The sequence below is a fragment of the Monodelphis domestica genome, chromosome 3, assembly GCF_027887165.1.
Source record: "Monodelphis domestica isolate mMonDom1 chromosome 3, mMonDom1.pri, whole genome shotgun sequence".
NCBI lineage: Eukaryota > Metazoa > Chordata > Mammalia > Didelphimorphia > Didelphidae > Monodelphis > Monodelphis domestica.
The window spans coordinates 390290055-390306223 of NC_077229.1; the positions used below are offsets into that span (position 1 = coordinate 390290055).

General features: G+C 36.3%; 1 protein-coding gene across 1 annotated transcript in view; it reads right to left on the bottom strand.

Annotated features, from left to right (window-relative positions):
• Nucleotides 1-16169, bottom strand: part of ADAMTS16 (ADAM metallopeptidase with thrombospondin type 1 motif 16) — a 261354-nt gene that overhangs the window by 28441 nt on the left and 216744 nt on the right. Inside the window, exons 19-20 of the mRNA XM_001370697.4 lie at nt 979-1180; nt 611-805 (exon numbers count right to left, since the gene is read on the bottom strand). Of these exons, the coding sequence (XP_001370734.2) occupies nt 611-805; nt 979-1180 (397 nt within the window). The remainder of the gene's footprint in view (nt 1-610; nt 806-978; nt 1181-16169) is intronic.

The window sequence follows — 16169 nt, forward strand, 5'->3', positions numbered from 1 at the left end:
TGACACCTCTAAGACACAGTTATGTCTTCTTCTATCATTGTCATTGTCCATACATATCTTCCAGATCAAAGAGACTTATAAATGACAAAATTTTTTTTTTGTGAAATTTTTCCTTATTTTTTCTTTTTTTTAAAATATATTTTATTTGATCATTTCCAAGCATTATTCGTTAAAGACATAGATCGTTTTCTTTTCCTCCCCCCACCCCCCATAGCCGACGTGTAAGTCCACTGGGCATTAGATGTTTTCTTGATTTGAACCCATTGCTTTGTTGATAGTATTTGCATTAGAGTGTTCATTTAGAGTCTCTCCTCAAATGACAAACATTTTAATGAGAGATGGTGTTTAAATCTTTTCCTTGGAAAAATTTTAATGGATGCTTAAATAAATTGAAATGCTCATTTGAATATAATCCTAATTACTGATGATCCCAGATTTAGACACTTGAATATCCTTGTTTTTTATGTTTTAAAATCTTCTTTTATTTAAAAATGGTTTCTAATGACCACTTTAGACAAGATGCGCATTGTCTTAAACTGGTTAAGCACCTTTTTCTATAGCTCCTAGAATGACACTCTAGCAATTTATCAGAATAGAGATATATACCCACCTCTGACCATGCTGACACGAGCCATTGCAATTTCTTGTGTTTATGGCAGCGTTTAAGCAAACAGGCTTCTTGAGTTTGGGGTTTCGTTTCTGTGAAACAGACAGCATCAGGCAGAATCTGAGCCAGGGCAGATGGGTTTGTGCTTTTACAGGTCACAGATCTCTTTTTCCATCCTTTCCCACACGTTCTTGAACACTAAAGGAGAACAGTGAATAAATGATGGGCAGGAAAACCCAGCAAAGGAAAATACACTAGGTTGGTGTGGGAGTTTTCAGGAGGAAGGCTCTAACTGGCATCAGTAAGTTCAGGGGTTTGGAAACAGGCACCCACCTCATTTCTCTGTTCCCTGCTCCCTTTGAATACTTTACCTCTGACCAGGGCCCTGCACTCCAGGCAGGTGGGCAGCTCTGAGTGTTGCAGATCTGTCTGCTGGGAGGCATTGACTGAGGGCAAAGAGTGGAGGACACAGCCTCTGATTTAGAGTGAATCTGCTGCATACACTGAACCAGTCTAGACTGTTCTCCTATGCCACAGGTTAGGCTGCAGGTGCTCCAGTTCCCCACTGACCACCTAAGAGAAGACAAGGCAAAAGGCATCAAGATTTGTGAATATTTATTCATGCCAGAAAGAAGATAATTATATGAGTATTTTCATTTTAAAAAGCTTTATCATTATTAGTAGTAATTATTCTCTACAATAATACAACAAGGTAAACTCAGAATATTTGTTTTTTCCATACTGAAGAAGTGATGTTTTCCAGGCAGGTGGTGCAATGGATTAAGTACAGGATCTGCATTCAGGATAAACTGAATTCAAAATCCAGATTCAACCACTTACTAGCTGTGTGATCCTGGGCAAATCACTTATCCTTTCTGCCCAGCTTCTTCATCTGTAAACAATCTGTTAACAATAGTATCTTTCTCCCAGGAGGATAAAATAAAAGAGAATGGGAATAAGAATTCATGTAGCACCTACTCTGTACCAAGCATTGTTCTGTTTTTTTTACAAATATTACCTTATTTGAACCTTATAGCAATCCTGTGGATTAAATGCTATTATTATCCTCATTTTATGATTGAAGAAACTGAGGCAAATAGAGATTAAATAACTTGCACATAGCTAGTAAGTATCTGAGGCTGAATTTGAATTTCAATCTTCTTGACTGAAAGCCCAGTATTCTATCTACTGTGCTATCATCTATTTCTAATTTTAAAGATGATATTTGTAAAGTGCTTTGCAAACCTTAAAGTGCTATATAAATACAAATAACTAGCACCAACAGCATCAGCATCTCCAAGTTTTACCCTATTGACCCACATCCCTTAAGAACTCTTCTCTCTTTTTTCCTCAACTCTTATCTTCAGTATGAACAACTACCTTGTATGAGGTGGAATATTTTTCAAAATTAAGTTCATATATATGTATATTATATATATTCTCGATGTGAATGAGAAATATGTATTCTTGTTTCATTCACCTTTGATTGTGGAAACCCTAAAATATTATATATGCAGTAAATTTATTTCATGAGCACAATTTCATTATGCTTTCAATGAACCCAAAGAATCCAATGTCACTGGAGTCAATTTCTTCCTTGAGTCTATCTTTTTTTACATCAATTTCTTCCTTGTTATTCTATGTGACTTTGGAAAATGACCTCAGGAGATCAAAATAACCCTTGATCCAAATAACAAGGAAAAATACATAGTAGGTGAAAGGAGGCCACAGGATTTACTTATGGAAATATCAGACATGTAAGACTAGAAAAAGAGGTTGGTTTGACATAAAGTTGGACAAAAGACATAGTACAAATTGTACTATTACATAGGACACATTAAAAGACAAAGAGCAAGAATTCAAGTTATTATTGGATAGATAATCCATGGAGTATTTCTGGAAGGAAATAGGCAAGACTTCTAAGGATCAGATGATATGCCTGAGTTATAATCTGCACTGGAGGTAGGAGTACCCATGCAGAACAACTGTCACAAGCCATGTTATGATGGCTTAAGTGAGCACCTGTGGAATGGGAACTGAGGTCTGTTTGAAAACATATAGCAAAAATTATAGCAAAAGAATAGCAAGGCAAACAAAATGCCAAAAAGGACTCAAGTTCTAACTTTTCCAAGCTATGTTATACAGGAGACAAGGAATAAAATGCAGAAAAACAAACCCTCTGATTTTCCTAGATGTGAAATAGAAGTAACTCTACATAATTTAGTCTACCTCTGTCTTGGGCAGGTCTAAAATATTATCTATTAAGTGTGTTTCCTAAACAGATATCATATTTGTGAGAAATTATAGAAAATCTGTTACATCAACTTTTGAAACCCAGAACAGTAAAACAATACAGCTCCTTATGAATTGTCCCATTTTAACTGTGGAAACATTTCAGCTTTCCAGCACAAATAGGGCCAATATGTTAAAAAAATTAGAAACATTCTCAATCAATCTATCCTTTTTATGAAAGCCAGTCCTTTAGCATGTACTACTTGGCTTTTTTGTCCATTGATAATGCCTCCCCTTTCTCTGTCTTCATTATCCATGTTTGCATTTATGGTAGTTTTTACATTTTCCTCCATTTCTTGTATTTGTTCTCCCTTTCCCAAAGCCTTATAAATTATAATTGGTGTGTCCACACAGGGGTTGCAACAGACATCTTGGCTGCTTCAAGGCTTTTCACACCATCTTGTTAAGTCTTTCTGTCTCCACTGTCTTAAGCCATTCCAACTGTGTTGATCCAGTCTCTCCCCTCCCCTCTTGACTGCACATCATTAAGAAGCCCTTCTTTTGAACAAAGCTCATTCATACTGTATCTGGAAACTCAAAGTGTCTGTTCTGTGTCATAGACAGAGTTGTGGGGAAAAGCCTTGATTTCAGCCCATGAAACAGTCAAAGTCAACACAAGAGCCTGCCCTTTGCCATCTTATGTTTCTGTAGCTCCTTGATCTTCAGGAGTAATTTCCCAAAACTAGATGCATACAGTAGCACACCAACTGTCATATTGGAAAAAGCAAAACTCTACTACAGCCAACCAAATCTCCAAGTCTCCAAACTGAACGATGTAAAGAGCTGGTAAAATGTCAAGTCAAAGTCATGGTTCCAATTTTAGGCATTAAAAAAGTGAGCCATACATAGTCAGTACTTTGCATCAGCTCAGGCACTAACCCATGAGGCATAAGCTTTTGTCTCCCAGGAGTGTTTGAAGAAATGCTAGGATTTTATGGTCTTCAGATGCCAGCTAAGATAGGATTTTCTGGCATCCTTTGTTTCATTTTAATTCCCCATTTGCCACCATTCACCAACTGATTCTCAAGAAAGCTACAAGCCATTAAAAAAATCTTTTTATATCTATAACATTTTGATTTCAGACTTGTGATACTTCCTTTCAATATGCAAAATTCTTACATGGGTAGTTGATTTAAGAAAAGTGTCTTGACATAAAGCTGCCACACAAGTAGACATACTGAGTTTTGGCTAAAATCCAGACTCTTGGATAATGTCAACATCTGATGACACCTTAAACATTAGACAAAAAGTTAATCCTATAAAGAACCAATGGGGAAGATTTGCTCATTTGTTGGGATTAAAAAGGTGTCAGATACTTACTCAAAGGGATAATAACATCTGGTTTTTAATGACTGTGACTTACGGATAAAAATGTTTAAAAATATTGTCTTGTTTTTGAAGAATTAAGATTAACTAGGCCTGTGTTACTTTATTTTTTCAAATTACTTCAAAGAAGGACTAATTACAGTGAATACCTACATGATTAAGCTAAGGCTTTACTTCTAAATCATCATGCTATACATTTTTTTTGTCTTTGATACCTCAGTGAAGGCATAAAATAAAGCTTATCTTGGTACCTTGATTTATTATAGTATAGACCTCAGTAGAAGATATGGTTCATCTTGGAAACTGTCCAAAAGGATTGAATATTAGAATTACAGAAGGACCTTGTTATAGTGCTATTTCCCACACTAATACATTTTTTCAGTTTAGAATCTGGAGATGATTAAACTAATGTTCCAACATACACATAATTTTTACACTGCTGACATTTATTTTTCTTCCTCTAAAGTCCTCTTCTGTTCCCATATCATAGCATGAGGGTACCCTTGACTTTACCAAGGTTATGCCAATAGATACAGACCTACTGTGCTACAAAGTTTTCAAGTAAATACCTGGTGACAAATTTTGTGTTTCTTTGAAGGATCAGCCCTGCCAAATTCAAGTGATTCATCATTATAAAGTGGAACACTGGGTAATGCATTTGCCACCAAAGCTCTTATAGGCTGTACCTTTTCCTCTGCACTCTCTTCTCTCTCTTCTCTCTCTCTCTCTCTCTCTCTCTCTCTCTCTCTCTCTCTCTCTCTCTCTCTCTCTCTCTATTTCTGGCAATTTGTAGGTCTCTCCTCCTAAATTATTATTTCACATTAAGAAATTTTTTGGTGATCTCTGCAATATAAATTGACCCTGGGAAACACACCTAATCCTTTAACTGTCTGACAGTTGGTTATCTGAATGATTTTTGAGCTAAGACAGATGAGGAACTAGACTCACTTTCTTATTATTTCTTTTTTAGAATGACTTCTTGTTATGGAGTGAGCCTTTAAAAGACTTCCAGTTTGGAAATCTACCTTTTGTGTAGAGGAAACGTGTAGAGGAGAGGAAGTGACACTCTTTTGGGATGGTATTCCACAGAGAAGATTCCTTGTTCTTTTGATCTTGGATAAAAGGTTGAGAAGTGATTGAGAGGAGGATTTTAGGGAAATAGAATCCATTGAGCAGAGGATGTTATTTTGGGGCAAAAGGTAAATAGGGAAGGGAAGAAGAATAGCATCTAGTTGCTTTATAACCAGTCATGTCTGGTGGCAGTTAAGGAGAGAAACTGATATGGAAACTAATGCTAAGAAGCCCAATGTGAGCTCATTGGACTTAGAAGTACAACAACCAATAAGAACCAAATTTGTAAGAGTGAGGAAGATTTTGACACTTGGAACCAATCATGGGGCAATGAAGTGGTTCAGAGGAGAGAGCATTGAACCTGGAGTCATGGAAACTTGATTAAAAGATTTGGTCTCAGATACTTACTAGCTATGTGGTCTTTGGCAAGTAATTTACAACTCTATCTACCTCTGTTTCTTCATCAAAATAGGAATAATAGTTCTAGAGTGGTTCTGAGGATAAAATGAGATAATATTGGCAAGAGCACTTCCCAAACTTTAAAGGGCTGAATAAATGCTACCTATTAGAGTTGTTATTATTTGATCTTTCTGTGGGTTGGAGAATTACAGTAAATAATTTGTGAATTTTCTTTTTATTTCCTCTCTTCCTCCTTCTTTTTCTCCATTCTTCTCTCCCTCCTTCCTTCCTTCCTCTCTCCCATTCTTCCTCTCTTCCTCTTTCTTTTTTACCCTTCCTTCCTTCCTTCCTTCCTTCCTTCCTTCCTTCCTTCCTTCCTTCCTTCCTTCCTTCCTTCCTTCCTTCCTTCCTTCCTTCCTTCCTTCCTTCCTTCCTTCCTTCCTTCCTTCCTTCCTTCCTTCCTGATATTAGTGTAAAGAAGTTGCTTCTTGAGAGGGTGTGTTAGAGTGCACAGTATAAATTTCCAAGGATTCTGCATGAGTTCTCTGAACCAAGAAGCAGAATAAAAAACAGTGGTATAGTGAAAAATTAAAATGATTAGGAATGAGAGGTCATGTATTTGCATCTTGGCTTTGAAACTCATGTGACTTTGAGTTTGTCACTTAATGTCTTGGGCATCAGTTTCCTCATTTGTAAAAGAAGAGGAGTGTTCTAGATTAGTAGTGTCAAACTCAAACAGAAGCCACTAAACTATATTAATGGTCTCTGTGGGCTGCCTAGTGACCTAGAAAATCACAAGTTAATATTATATATGTTTTATTGCATGTAAATTTTGTTAAATATTTCCCAATTATATTTGGTTTAGGCTGCACTTGGGAGTGTTGTGGGTTGAATCAGCCCCTGGACCCATGTTTGAAACCTCTGGGCCAGACGTTTTGTACAGTTCTTCAAAGTTCAAAACTCTGTATTTATGAAAAAGAAGCACAGAAACTTTCTGTCCTGATGGCAGGAAAGGAAGAATGCTTAGGCTAGAATTTGAATGTGAAACAGCAGAAGGCAAGAGAACAAGAAAAAGGCAGAATCATGGAATCTTTGACCAGGAAGGATCCTCTGCAGTCATTTAGTCCAACCTTAACTCAAAGCTATTTTATATATATATATATATATATATATATATATATATAGTCTCTCGGTAACCGAGGATGATAATTGTCTTTGTGTGTTTTCATCTATGATAGATGAGTGTGCACAAAGACACTTGTGCGAGAAGGAGATTTAAGTGGAAAAGTCAATGCACAGAGACAGTCCCACTCTCTCGGCGTTGGAAGCCTGGGTCCATTGGCACGAAAAATCGTTACACTTGGAGACTTCCTCAGCTGCATTGGATGGCTGTGTTGTCTTCTTTGCTCCTACATGCCCTAAGCACACCACAGTGCTTTGCTGCGTCGCCCTCTCAGCCGTTGAACCTTCTTATTGATTTCTTCCGTCTGTTCAGCCGAAGCAGTCTTCACATGCTGGGTGAGCAAAGCCCTGGTTCACCAGGGGTTGACGACCCAATGGCTACCTTCACAAGGTTTAGCCAGCCTGTCGAAGCCATTGCCCTATATCCCTATATCTCTATATCTATATCTATCTATCTATCTATCTATCTATCTATCTATCTATCTATCTATCTATCTATCTATCTATCTATCTATCTCCTAGAACAACTATCCCTGACATGTGGTCATCAAACCAGTGCTTTAATCTAGAATTGAGGGATGTGGGGGAAGGACTCTGGTACTGTAACTCCAGTTGTCATTGACTCTAAAATTCACTTTCCTCATCTATTAATTTGGGATTTTACTCTTTATCCATCTCCCTGGACTAGTCATCGGGATCAAATGGGATTTATTAAGTGTCTAGATCTTGGCAATATATCAAACCAGTAAAAGTGGTGAGGGCCATGTCCTCACAAAGCACACAGATTGTAACCTAAAGAAAACATGTAAGTGGATATTCTGCAGAGCCCTAAGCTACCTCCTCTATAGACTGCCATATTTGCACATACACGCCTGACTAGGAAAAAATTTGGTGTCCTAATATTCCCACTACCAAGCTCTTCAAAGACTAGACCTAAATGTCGAAGGAAATGGAGAACAACCTGTCCAGCACTCAACAATCACATTTTCCTCTGCAGTCTGTTTGGACAGATGTTCTGGTTGCCGACTGGACAAGCTGGGATCAGGCTGCCTGCTGGAATGCTTCTTTATCCAGCCTCATTGCCTGAAGGTGGGCCCCCGGGCCTTTTCATCTCAGCACAGAGAGCTCATTACTGACAACTGGTTGGCAAAGAAGCAAAGGTCTAGCATTTGGAAAGGAGAGAACCTGAATTGGGAATCCAGACCCTTGATGAGGGAACCAAAAAGCATGTCCACTGGCACATCAGGACTTACCCCTTTACAATTCTTACATTTCTCTGTGCCTGAGAAGTTCGACTCATGAAACTGAAGTCGACATTTGTAATGAGCTAAAGAAATCCAGGCCCTGAATTGTTTTCATCTTCAAAGACAGGCTTTCTTTGCTGAATCATGCAAGGCTACACTGCTACACATCAGGAGCTGAGCAGGAATAAGGTGCCGAGGGTGTTAATTTTATGAACTGTGAGAAGTCAAGGGGAAGTCCAATTCTCTATCTTGTGGGCCAAGATACTATTTTTAATGGGTTTGCCTGTCTCGGTATCCTGTCATCAGATCTTATCTTTAAAAGGATTAGTAAGATCCATCATCTTTATATTTACAGGCTGAAGGATGGGGAAAATGAAATCATGGGAGACATATGCTTACAGAAAGTGACCTCACTATTCTTAACATCTGCCTTATTAGTCCCCTGTCTCAGTTTAAACCCTTCATCTGGGGGCGGGGGCTGTTTTCCCTGCAGAACGTGAAGGGTGTCGTTCTTCTATTAACTTGAATGAAAACAACATCAGCTTATAAAAATAAAAATAAATCCATTATTCCCTAAAAGGACGCGGAGCTTTGGCACTCTTGGAGGAGTCCTCGTTTCTAGCTCGGCATGTATATTTAAGGGGAGTGGGTCTGTGATGAAAGTACTAGATATCATACTTCTTATCCCCTATAATAGTACGCTTGCTACTCTTACACACACACACACACACACACACACACACACACACACACACACACCCTCTAAGGGAGCTCTTTAATTTGTAAACAATCAATCAATCAATCAATAAATGAGAGTTGTACCATAAGAAATGATGAGCAGATTAATTAAAAAACAAACACACTTGGGGAAATCCTACAAGAAATAATGAAGAGTGAAACAAATAGAACCAAGAGAACATTATATACAGCTACAGAATTAATATTTGAAGAATAACTTGTGAATGCCCATCTCCAGGGAAAGAACTGATAAATAGAAATATGAAAGACATAATTTACATATACAATTTTTTTTTGGTTGGGTGATGCCTTCTATGGCTCAGGGAATAAAGGGGAGGGAGTACTTGGAAATTTTAATGTAACCAACAAACAAATTAAAAAAAAAAACAAGCAAGGCAAAAATGATAAGCCTTGCTCTTAAGGATCAAGAATTCTATTGATATGTAAAATTAATAGATTTTTAATATTAAAACAAAAAAATATTAATTAATTAAATAAAACATTAATCAATAATTAAAATATAATAATAGAATTTTAATAACTAGATTATATGCATATATAATGTGCATATATAATTACATATAAAATATAGACAAGTACAAGGTAAATTTGAGTGGGACAGCAGCTAGGGGAATCTTAATAGGCTTTCTAGAGAAGTGGCTTTGGTTGGGTTTTGAGGGTAATAAAGGATTTTAACATGTAGAAATGAAGAAGGAATGTTATTATCTTTAGGTGATTATAGCTCACCTCATTATAAATGAGCCTGAAGAACTATGAAGTATTTTAATATATGCATTATATTGTTTGTTGCTCATAGAAATCTTAAGATATTATCCTCATTTTACAGATGATGAAATTGAGTCTCAAAGAAGCTAGGGTGCCTGACTAGGATGACACAAACAATAAATGTTGGAAGCAGGATTTGAACCTAGTTCTTCCAAGAATAGGATGGCATAAAATCCTCTGGGATAAGATCGAAGAACTTCTAACCTTTTGGTCTCAGAAATCCTTTACACCCTTAAAAATGTACACCAAGAATGCCCTCCCCCAGCCTAAGAGCTTTTTTTCATGTGGATTATATCTATCAAAATGTACTATATTAGGGCACCTAGATAGCACTGGGCTTTGAGTCAGGAAGATTCATCCTCCTGAGTTTGAATCCAGACTCAGAGACTTAGCTAACTGTGTGACCCTGGGCAAGTCATATGAGAAATGGAAACATCTTATTAATATTATGAAAATAGTTTTGACCTTAAAGACCTCCCCCTCTCCTTTAAAGGGTTTTGGGGGGACCCCAAGGATCCCTGGAACACACTTTGAGAACCGCTTCTCTATACCACATTATCTTTAGATAGTTTACAGCTGAAGCTTGTTCCTTTGTTCTGTTTGTGATCTTCTATACTAAAGTTGTCTCCATGATGTTGCCATTTATGTTCAGTTAGTATAATGTGCATAAACCATCTCATTGAGTGTTAAACTTTGGAATATAAACTTTATACTGGTGGGCAACAGTAAGCTAGAGAAAGAGCATCCTGAGATGTTTGCCTATTTCCTAATCTTTGCATGGGGCAGGTTGCATCTGAGTCATTGCTTTGCCAGGCTGCCTCCTCTTCCCTACCCCAGGTATCCAGTTTCTTGACAACTCTGATTCATTATTCTCGTTTCTATTGTGTAGGGTCAAGTAGAAAAAGTTTTTCAGACATTTAAAGACAACTAGCAGTATATATTCCCCTTGAGTTTTCTTTGGTCTCTGACACTAAACTAACTGTGTGACTTGGGACAAGTCATTCAATGCTATTGGCCTCAGTTTCCTCATCTGTAAAATGAACTGGAGTAGGAAATGGCAAACCTATTTCTGCCAATAAAATGCAAAAAAGGGTCATGAAAAGTCAGAATCAACTAAAAACAAATGAACAACAAATTATTCCCCCTCAGCCTTTTCTTTCCAAGGCTACACATTCTTAGCTTTTAGCTGTTTTCTGTAGAATTTGGTCTCTAGTCCCTTGTCCTCTGGGGGTGACAGAGACTTTAAAATAGAGATATATCATTGTTGAGAATACAGTGCTTTTGGCTAAAGGTCTTGGGAGAGCCATGAGGTCAGTGTTGCTTCCTCACATCCAGAAGTATGAAGTTGATATATAGAGACATGAGAGATAAGTGATGGCTTAAAGTATATTGAGCTGGACATCTAGTCAGGAAGAGTTGAGTCCAGATTCAGTCTCAGATACTTACTGTGTGACCCCAGGCAAATCATTTCACTGCTGTCTGCCTCAGTTTCCTTGGTTATAAAATGGGAGCACCATAGCACCTACCTCCCAGGGTTGTTGTGAACATCAAATGGGATAATACTTGTAATGTACTTAGCACAGTGCCTGGTACTAAGTGAGTGATTAATAAATGCTTCTTCCCCCTCCTCACAGGGTTGTCATGAGAATCAAATGAAATCATATGTATAAAGTGCTTTGCAAACGTCAAAGTGCTGTGTAAAGCTAGCTATTATTATTATTATCATAAAATGTACAGTTATTTCTTAAAATAATTTAGCATTTTAAACTATCCTGATCTGAGGGCTCATCAATTCTAAATCCTTCCAAATGCAGACTTTATAATATAATTTATCCATAAATCTAATATGAATTCAAAACCATGTTGGTTTTAATCCCTCTGTAATTATTTTTTGGAGGCGACAGTTTAGTAAAAAGGACATTAGACATGGAGCTAAATGATCTTTGTTTCAGTCACCTTTTTGACCTGGGGCAAGTCACAACCTCTCCAAGTTTCACATTCCCTAGTTGTAAATGATAGATATTTGTTCTCTCTATTACCCGGGTTGTTTTGGGTGAAGGGCTTTCTGAACCCTAAAGTATTATATTAGCATATCTGACCAAGATAATAGCTAATACAGAGTGTTTTTTGGGGCTTGTGAAGTGCTTAAATACATTATCTCATTTTGTAAATATTTTACATGTGCTTTTATATCTACATATTGTCTCTCCCACTAGAATATAAATACCTGGGGGCAGGATTTGCTTATACATATGTGCAATCCAGGTGCTCAATGTAGAGACTAATCCATGCTAGGCATTAAGAAAAAGCTTGTTGATTGATAAAAATGAAGTATTCTCTAGTGAATATAGTCTTTGTTGCATTTAGAATAAGGAAAACACAGGTTTGAATCTTGCATAGACACTAAGTATAATACCCTGGCTAAGTCATGTACATTGATCTGGTCTCTAGTTTTCTCATCTAAAAATCAAGAAGTGGGACTCGGTGATGTATAAGGCCCCCTCCTCCCCTTCCCCAGCATTAATACTATGATCCTAGAATTATTGCCTAAGAGCTGCGATGCTTATAAAAGAATAAAATAGCCACGGACTTCAGAGGCTGCTTGGTCCAACCCATGTCTGAGCGAGAATCTTTCTACAGTATAATTGACAAGAAGTTGTTAGCACTTCACTTGAAATCTTCTAGGAGAGAGAGGAGTCAATACATTGATCTTTTGGATTGCTCCAATTACTAGTAATTTAAATAATTACTGATTAAATAATTTTATACCATATCTAAATTTTCCTTCATATACTTTTCTACTTCTGTCATGTTATATGAGGAATAAATCTGATTCCTCCTCTAAGGGAAAGGATTATAGAATTTGATGGTAGTAGACTGAGATATAGAAGGATCCCTCTTTATCTTCATGTTCTTTCCACCATAGTATTTGCAACATATCTGTCCAAGTAATCATGGTGAGTTTCTGTCTTCTGTGAAGATGTTTCTTAAATACAAAGTTGTGTGAAAAAAACCTTATGAGTTTCTTTCCATATATACCTCTCTATTAATATCAAACAGAAAGATATCTTAGCATATCTAAAATACTTCAAAATAAATGGATTAATTTACAGGTCTTGTGTCTTGTTATTAACCCTCAAACGCTATTGCAATATATCAAATAAGATAATATTTGTAAAAAGCACCTAATATAGTACCTGGCACCAAGTAGGTACTATAAAATGCTTATTCCCTTCGCTATACTTCCCTTCCCATATAAGGAAACTATCCTAATAATGGTCTCATTTCCAGTACTGCCAATTGATCTTCATGCAAATTTTTGCAGAGCAATACTCAGGTAGGAACCTTGCCCCATTGCTTAAGTTTGACCAAACAATATTCTGCCCCAACAATAACTCTAATCATTCTATCTCTACATTTACTATCCTCTCAAGTCCCTTCCCAATTGAGGACTCTGTTCTTAAAGTGGATACTCATCTAAATTTCATCCTTTCAGACATTTTCTGTAATTGTTTCATGTCTTTGGTTAATTCCTTTTTCAGACTTCCTCCTCTTCTATGTAATAGTCTAAGAAGTCTATTAATTTTTACCCTAAAGAAATGTTTCTACTCAGCCCTGTTGTACTAAGCCTAATCAAGCCCAGTGGTGGTAATTAATGTAGTAGCTGTGCCAGCATGTAATCCTAAATTCTGTAAAATGAATAGCCACACCATGGTATGATAAAGAAGAAAATGCAGACTCTGATTTTTCTAACCATTTTTAATAGCTTTAACAATTTTTCTTTTAGAGAGAACAATTAGAAATAAATCACATCATTTATAAAGATTCATAATATGGACTCCTTCCTACTTTTCTCCCTCCCTTTCTCTCCCTCCCTCTCTGCCTTCCTTCCTTCCTTCCTTCCTTCCTTCCTTCCTTCCTTCCTTCCTTCCTTCCTTCCTTCCTTCCTCCCTCTCTGCCTTCCTTCCTTCCTTCCTTCCTTCCTTCCTTCCTTCCTTCCTTCCTTCCTTCCTTCCTTCCTTCCTTCCTTCCTTCCTTCCTTCCTTCCTTTCTTCCCTGGAACAAAGTAACTCTAGAAGTAGCAAAGGCAGGTTTGTTCTTTCATTTAATGTCAACATCACTGGATCTGTCTCTGCCCTATTTGGTCCAGAAAACTAGGGTCTGTCTCTTCTGTCTCTGTGTCATCACTATGTTTCAGTTTCTGTCTCTCTGTGTCTCTATATATAAATGCATATATACATATGTGCATATATACATATATTACAATCATAGACTTCCTGAGAAGCCATTTTTACCCCAGTGTATTTTTAATTACTTATTAATTTTCACTTAAATTCATCACATATGGAACCACTATAGTGGCTTTTTAAGCATCATATCCATGAATATTTTGGAATGTATTCAAATATTTTGTAAGACAAGTATTAGAATTGTTGTGCCAAAATCTCTTGTTCAGGGAAATTTAATGTTTGGCCAGCTTAATTCATAAATTTTGTATTATTGTATATATATATATATATATATATATATATATATATATATATATATATATATATATATATATATATATGTAAAATTAACTCATTAGAGAGGTCAGAGATGGGGATACAGGTTTGAAAGCCAACAAAAAAGAGGAGAAAATTCTTTGAGGGGGAGGAATTATAAAAGTTAGAATGAAGGTTGGAAGACTGAACCTTGAAAAAGCCCACAGAGTGTGGGAAAGCACACTTGAGACACATATAAGTCAAATAGGTAGTAGAATCAGAAGAATCATTTCCCCTCCTGCCTTTTCCTCAGCTTATCTTGTCATCTCAATTCCTTTAATAAATCTGGTTCATTGTACACTACTCCCCCTCCCATAGTCTGTGACCCATCCATGCTATCCTTCTCTCAGTTCCTCATAGAGAACATTCCTTCTCCCTTCTCTGTATCTTTCATTGGCCATCCTTCATGCCTGGAATGTGCTTCCTCCATAACTCCACCTCATGGAATCCTTCTATTCCTTTGAGACACAACTAAAGCATCATCTTCAGTGTGAAAGTCTTTCCTGGTCTCCCCCTTCTCAAACTGCCAGTGACCTCCCTCCTAAACTACACTGTATTTAACTACTTTGTCTTTTTATTTATTCACTTTATATTTATACTATACATTATAAACATATAATAAATTTACACATGTACTTTTGACTCTGATTAAAATGTAAGCCATTGTTTCATCCTTGACCTTGTATCTCTAGAGACTGACACATAGCCGGTTCAAATAAATACTTGTTGATTGATAAATTGATGAATGCATCTCTGAATGTCTTGAATTGGTGTCTTATTAAATATTGTATCATATTTGGTATATTTTTATTTTACCTCTTGAACTAGATGAGAGCTCCTTGTGGACAGGGGCAATACTTATTTTGGTAAATTAATAATAATATAGATTTTACATAGTGCTTTCTGATTTACCAAGTTCTTGACCTACATAATATCATCTCTGACTCACAACAATTTTCTGAGATTAATACTACAGATATTATTACTATTTTACTATTAAGAAAACTAAGGCTAAGAGATATAACAAAGGGAATACATGTTAAAAGAATGATTTGAACCCATATTTCTGACTTCATGTCTAAAATGTAATTACCATGCCAAGTTCTTCATGATCTTCTCTGGATAGCTATTTCATTTAGTATTGTTTGATTAAAGGTCAGCTTTGCTGTTCCTATTTGACAGATAAGGAAGTTGAGGTATGGCTCTTATGAAACACAACAGAACTCTGAGCTAGGGAGCAAGAGCTGTGGGTTAAATTTGGTTGTGTTGAGAAACTGTATTAATATCTACCTTTGAGATCACCCTGATTAAATTAATGTTTTGGGAGACATGATGTAAACTATGCAGAGTGCTCTATGTGCTATATAGGATGTCTCCAAAGTCCTAGTATATAAAAAACCATAAAGTATAAAGTATACTTGTTCTCTGTGTGTGTGTGAAGTTATATAGTATATGTTCCTCCTTCACATGTTCACCTTCTGAACCAAGGAATGTTCACTATACTTTCTTCCCACTAGCCACTTATAATGTAAAATGATCATGGTAATGTTATTATATGATGTACATATATCATATAATATAATCATATAATCATATGATAACAAAGCAATTAGAATTATCCAAGTACTATTTGCTACAAAATCTCATTTTAACCATTCAAAGCTGGTATATAGAATAATTTACTACTAAACCCTTTTGAGAAATGAGTAAAATAAAGTAAGAAAGCAAGAGGATCATAATAAGGACACTAATTATTCTAATTAAAAAAACTCTTTTCCCCCTTTGTAGCTGTAGTTAATGAAAGATATATGCTCAAACATTGTTAAATTATATTTTTATCAGGGATGATAACAATAATTTTCAAAATGTTAGCAAATTTTTTATAATGATGATTATAATCACTACCTTTTATATAGATGTTTAGGTTTGTAGAACACATTACATATATTTCAGAATGTTCATTTTACAGATGAGGAAATT